Raw genomic sequence first — 6,133 nt, 5'->3', positions numbered from 1 at the left:
TAGAGCTTTCTTCCCTTTGGAAGTTTCTTTTCGAAATTTGCAAACAAACAAAAATTCCCGATCTGGCATCCTATATTCTGTTTCCTCGCAAACAGCCTGTCTTCACTCTCTGTCTGTGCGTGCTGTCCGAAGGCCCTCTGCCACCATCCGCAGAGGTGCTTTGCTGCGTTCCGTTGTTCTTGCGCGGCTGCGTGGGTGCGGAAGCCAAACAGTCCGGCAGGCGGCCCTTACTGGAGGGCAGTGCTGCAAAGCTACAATAAAGCACACATAGATATTTAGAGGCCATGGTGTGAAGACACAGGTTTCTGGCAGGGATGCCACACCAAGGTGGTTTTTGTGTTTGCGGTTTGGCAGGGCACATTGGGAGGGCCAGTGCTGTCCTGAGTGCTTTGGCGTGGCAGCGTATGTGGGCAGGCGTGCTGCAGGAAAAAAGAAGAAAAATAAAGTAAACAAAATATAGTGTGCCTGTACGGATTGGAAGGAAAAAATTAGAATGAAGAATTTATTTTTTGGAGTGTGTTGGTAGTTACAGTATAGTAGAGAAGGACAGAAGGGCAGAAGTAGAGAGCACGTGCAAGAGAAGGCAGGAAAGGAGAGTTTGGCGCAGGGAAGTATGATCTCAGGATTGGAGGCTCTGTAGAGTGTGGGTGGTTTGTTGTTGCGCGTACGGAGGCATTCTTTTCCTCTATGCTATGTAGAGAGACAGAGAGTGAGCCATATTTTTATTTTTGAGGGCGGGAAAAGAGGGAAGGAGCACACACGCGCAGAAGGAGACAGCAAGAGTGGGGCCGGGAGGGCGTGTTGGTGCGGAGTGTGCATTCAAAGTGCCAGTGCGAGAGCGTATGCACAAGGAGGTGCGAGCAAGGGCGCAGCACACAGTGTAGCCTGGAAAGAGCCTCGAAAGCATCATTCGGGCACAGTGCAGGCACAAACCGGCAGCACAGAGCATATAATCCTCGCAGGGCATGTTTCTTCTCTCTTTGCTTGGCTGGCTGCTTCTGTCTGGGCGCTTGGAGGGCGCCTCTGGCACGGCATGGCTGGCGGCCTGGGAGGTGCTTCCGTGGTGTGTGGGGAGGTTTGCTTCCTGTTCTTCTCGGCGAACGCAACACGCCGTTATCACTTTGATGCCTCACGGCAATATATAAGCACATGCGATTTTGCGGGGATGTTTGGACACACGCTTCGAACAGGTTGGAAAAGGCAGGCGCTGGCGTGGGCCGGTGTGCTGCTGGTTGTAGTGTGCTCTGCAGGCGGATGCATTATTGTGCGCAGGCAGATGGGCGCACGCGAAGAAGGTGCTTCGAAAGGGGCAGATGGAAAGGAGCAGGCGCTCTTGGGGGCGGGTGCAGAGGGGAGCCTGGATTCAAAGGCAGCCATAAAAAAGCCAGCGGAAGGCTTGAATGCAAAGAACAGGCAGGATGCAGTGCACGCAGAGGCAGAAGATGCAGCGTTGGAGATATTCATACACAAGCTAGTAAAATGCTTGATGCAAAGAACAGGCAGGATGCAGTGTCGCAGAATTTGGAGGAAAAGAGTGTTTCCGGGTTGGATGCAGCCTTAAAAGAGCCAGGAGAGGGGCTGATCGAGGCAGAAGGCCACACAGAGCAGGCGGAGGCGGAGCAAAGACAAAGCATAGTCCAGGCGAGGGAAAGGCAAGCCTGCCTCCCCGCTGCGAAGCTGGAGACAGAGGGCGCAGAAGGTGTCGCGCATGCAAGAGCTTCCGGCAAGGGGGCGGCCCTAGAAGAGCCGGCAGGAAGCTTCTGCGCAGTGCAAGCCATAGAGCAAGTGGAGGCAGCCATAAAGGAGCTTGCAGGAAGCTTGGGCGCGGAAAAGAGGCAGGAGATGGAGGCGTTGCAAGGTTGCTTTGCGAAGTTGAAAGACGAGAGAGCGCAGAATGCAGCGAAGATGGAGAAAAACAGAAAAAGAGTTTACAGGTTCGCAGCGATCGTACGAGAGCAAGAAGAGCTTTTGGGTGAAACCGATGATTACATTGAGCAGATAAAGGCGGGTGAAAAAAGAATTTCCAGGTTGGAGCGGGCCTTGAAAGAGAAAGAAGAAAGCTTTACCGAAGCAGAAGAGTACATGAAGCAGCTGGAGGCCAATAGCGCGCAGAGCACAGAGCAGCTCGATTCTGCTGAGAGAAAGCATGTAAGGCTTGTGTGCGACGTGCAAGGGCATATTGAGAGCCTGCGTGCAGCAGTGGGAGACCAGGAAAGGGCTTTGGCAGAGCTGCAAGAGGTAGAAGCGCGCTTGGAGCTAGAAAAAACACAGGCTGTGGCAGAGGAGGAAAGCAAGGAGGAGGCCTCCGTTGCAACAGAGAGCGAGGGCCTGTGCAAGAAGAAGCTGTGTCGTGAGACCTTGGTTTAAAGGCGTGGGCAGATGGATTGCAGGGAGCGTGTGCAGAGCTGGCAAGGTTTGCTTGGGAGTGAAGGCTCCAGGAGAAGAGTCCGGCTTTTCAAGCGTAAGTAAACTTCTTTCCTCTTTTCCTCTTTTTTTCTTTTTTTCTTTCCATTGTTCATTCATTCATTAATTCTTTTGTTGTTCGGAGAGATGTCTGCAGCACACTGCTGGGGTGCGTACAGAGGAGGCGCTGGTGGAGGGCACGGGCACGTTAAAGGGCGCTGCTTCGCTTTTATGGCTCTAAGAGTGTTGCGCTGGAGAGCCGGCAGCAGTGGCTGTGCCAGACGCGTTCCTGTTGGCACTCCTTCCGCCTGCTAGCGGCCTCCAGGCCAACAACAAGCTGAAGGTGGGCCGGGTGTGGTGCTTGCTGACAGCACAGCTACGGGTGGCTGGTTTCTGTTTATGCTGGCTTGGCAGAGGCCATGCAAGAGTGCGGCAAATTAAAAGCAAGAATAAGTATTTAAGAAGGCCGGGTTTATGGACAAAAGACAACTTTTCACTAGCACTTCAAGTGTTGCAACTAAGTGCCTGGCATGGGGAGATGGGCCGCGTGCGAGAGGCCGAAGGCTGAAATCCAGTCGAGAGAAGTTTTATTTTCTTTGCAGGGCCGTGGGAAGCTTCCAAATGGAAAGGCTTTTTAGAAGTGCGGTTCTTTTTGGCACAAGTTGTATAAAAGCGCCGCGCAGTGCGCATATACTGCTAAGAGCAAGCAATCAACAGAACAGTGCATAGGCGCATTTCTCTAGCCGGCGGGCCGTGTCATTTTGGCAGGTGCGCATGCGCAACAGCTAGGCCCTCCTGTTTATGGTGGACTGGAGTATGTCCATCACGCCGTCTAACACCTCTTCTCCGCTGGGCGTCTGCAGCAGGGCGCTCTGGTGCGTGCCCAGCGCCTCCAGAATCGCAGAGGCTTCTTGGCTGCTGATCTTCGGCCTGTAATCGGCGTGGGTGCCCATCTGGATCGACCTTGGCCCAAGCCTGCTGCACAGAGCAAGCACCAGCTTGGGCGGGGTTTCTTTGTGTTTCAAGCTGGCAAGGAACACGAGGAAGTCGAAGAGCGCCTTGGTGTCCAGTGCGTCCTTCCGGTCTTCCTCCTCCACGTCGAGAAGGAGTGTGCCAATTTCGTCTATGTGGCGCGTTGACTTGTCTGCAAGCAAAAGAGGGAACAAGTCAGAGATGGCGAAAAACATTGGCAAAGCGTAGCACATGAAAAGAGGCTCGCCTGCTTTATCTTTGTACTCTCTGAAGTATTTCATGATGGCGTTTGCTGCGGGCGTGCAGTTGTCTCCGGCGTAGATCCCTATTTCGATGATAGCGAATGCGTATTTATACATTATAGCAGTTGCTTTCTTTGACACGGCGATTCTTGGAAATAGCTCGCGCTGCATGCCCAGCCATACTGGGCCCTCCAGCACATCTATTTGCGTTTCATAGTCGTCCAGCGGAAGGCTGCCGAGCAGGTTCGAGAGGAGGCGCACGCCCGTGTGCTCCTGGGCGAGCTGGATGCCTTTTGCTGCTGCGCACAAGATGAAAGCCTTGGAGATTTCTTTTATCTGTTTGCTTCTCAAGGCGCTCTCGAGCAAGAAAAGCTGGTTTGGGTGCGCAGAGGCCCCGGGGGAGAGCAGTGAGGTCGTGGCCTTCTGGATGTCTTGGGCAAGCTTGTTTTCTTGCAGGTTCGTGCCCCTGGCCCTCCATGCGCCTGCGTACCCGGCAAGCAGGCACTCTACAAAGTCTGCAGGGTCTGAGTAGCCGTCCACCGCAAAGAAGGCCTCTTTTTTTTCGTCCGTAAGAGAAAGGAAGACGCACGGGCACAGGGTGACTATTAGATGCCTGGGCTTAAAGGCAAGGCATAAGCCCTGCTCTATCGCGCTGTCTTTGCCTGTGTACTTTAGCGTGATTTTTCCGTAGAGATCATTCTGCCCGTCGCTTCGGGCGCCGACCTTCAAGTCAGAAAATTCCACTCGTAAGCTCTTATCCACGGAGAGAGACGTGAAAAGCTTTTCCACGTACTCCTGTGTTTTTTCAAACACGTCTCCAGAGGTTTTGCCAATCTCGGATTCTTCTAGCATCTGCGCAAGCTTGCGTATTCTCGGCTCCTCCTTCTCTCGTCTTCCCGTCACCTCTGCGACAACGTAGAGAGCGTTGAAAATTCCGGAGCGCACCTCGTTTCGGCTGGGCCTTACATATGCGATGTGCTCGCTCTGCAGGCCAGACACGACACGGTTCCACTCCTGTATTGTGTCTTTGGTGGCGCATGCCTTTGGGGTGACACTTTCCAACTGGAAGAAGGCGCGCAGGGCCTCTGCTTCCTCGCCCTCTTTTTTCTTGCCGAGCATGGTGTCAGCTTTGTACTTTTTCTGAACTGGGTGGTGGGCAAGGCAGCAGAAGAGCGCAAATAGACCTGTCTCCACGCAGTTGCTGAATGTTTCATCCAGAAACTCTGTTTGGCCTCTCTTACAGGCATGCACGCTTGTGTACGCCGGCAGCATGCTTGGGCTGGGGAACGGAAACGACTCTAGATTCTTCATGGCTTTCTGAATCTGCGTAAACGTGTGCAGGAACTCGTCTTCCTCTGCCTCTGCCTTGCTCTCCACAAAGCACGCGTTGTATGCGTCTTTGCAGCTGTCTTCTGGCAGGCTTGTGAGGATGGCGTGCACGCACGCTGCAAAGTCCAGGGCGTCTTCCTTGCTCGTGATGTACTCAAAGACGTATGCCTGGATGAGGAACTGCGGCGTGTTTAGAAACTCTCCGGTGCTGAAGTCGTTCTGCGTGCACGGAAGCTTTTCTTTTTGCATGTTCTCTTTGAAGAAGTTTATGACCTGGGCAGCCTTTTTGCACAAGTCTTTTTTTGTTTTAAACACTGTGCTGCTTTCCTTTCCCACAGTTTTTCTGTGCTCTGGCGGCAAGTTGCCAAGAATGCTTGTTCCCAGTGTGATTGTTTTCTGCGTGGCCTTGATGGGCACGTCGACACCCTCGCTCAGCAGGAGGAGCGCGGCCAGCACGTAGTGCGCGTGCTGTTTGGTGGGCATCCCGTGCAGAAACTGGAAGAAGGAGTCATCTCGGTCGACAGCCACGGACAGAGTGTGCCCGTCTGTCGATGGAAACATCTCGATGAGGGTGCGGTGGTACTCCACAGAGTAGTTTTTGCCAGCAGGCTTGGAGCTCAAAGCGGGCCCCTCTGCAGACAGATAGGGCTTGTCCTTCTGCGCGTTTCTTGTGTATGTCTGCTCGTTTGTGGTTTCAGCATCCCCAACAGGCTCCAGCTTATAGTCAGTTTCTATCTCGGGCGAAAAGAAGCGCTTGTTGTGCATGTATGCTAGCTCGGAGTACACGAGCCCGCGCAGCAGGCAGAGCGGCCCCCTCGGGTTGATGAAGGCGTTACTGTTTCTTATTTCAGTGCTTTGCATCTCTATGATCTCATCAAACGACACTCGCGCGTGCGCGCAGTGCGCCAGCGCTGCAATTGCAAGTGCATAAAATTTTGCGTGCATGATCAGGGGTAAAAAACGGTTTTATATATGTACGTTGTAGATGCCCCCCTACCCCAGGCGGGCTGGCCTATCAGAAAAAACAAAGCAGCACAGGGACTGCATGCAACTGACCAACTGATCATCAAAATGATGTTGTGGCAACTGCCCGAGCCAGCCGGGTGCTGTTTAGAAAATGAGAAACGAATTTGTAGATGGAGGATGCGCAGGGCGGGCAGGGCATGCGAAAAAAGGGCCGTGCTTCA

At 53.4% G+C, this 6,133-nt stretch overlaps 2 protein-coding genes across 2 annotated transcripts; one reads left to right on the top strand and one right to left on the bottom strand.

Annotated features, from left to right (window-relative positions):
* Positions 1 to 1,479: 1,479 nt before the first annotated feature.
* NEMAJ01_2340 (uncharacterized protein) lies at positions 1,480 to 2,367 on the top strand (the record flags this gene model as incomplete). The annotated part of the gene is made up of 1 exon (XM_047916178.1): positions 1,480 to 2,367. The coding sequence occupies one exon, from the start codon at positions 1,480 to 1,482 to the stop codon at positions 2,365 to 2,367; it is 888 nt and encodes a 295-aa protein (XP_047772135.1).
* Positions 2,368 to 3,188: 821 nt separating this feature from the next.
* On the bottom strand, positions 3,189 to 5,891 carry NEMAJ01_2339 (uncharacterized protein; the record flags this gene model as incomplete). The annotated part of the gene is made up of 1 exon (XM_047916177.1): positions 3,189 to 5,891. One exon carries the CDS (start codon positions 5,889 to 5,891, stop codon positions 3,189 to 3,191), a length of 2,703 nt encoding a protein of 900 aa, XP_047772134.1.
* Positions 5,892 to 6,133: the final 242 nt, after the last annotated feature.

The sequence above is a fragment of the Nematocida major genome (assembly GCF_021653875.1).
Source record: "Nematocida major strain JUm2507 chromosome Unknown 2349, whole genome shotgun sequence".
NCBI classification, from domain to species: domain Eukaryota; kingdom Fungi; phylum Microsporidia; genus Nematocida; species Nematocida major.
This window is presented reverse-complemented; position numbering and strand designations above follow the sequence as displayed.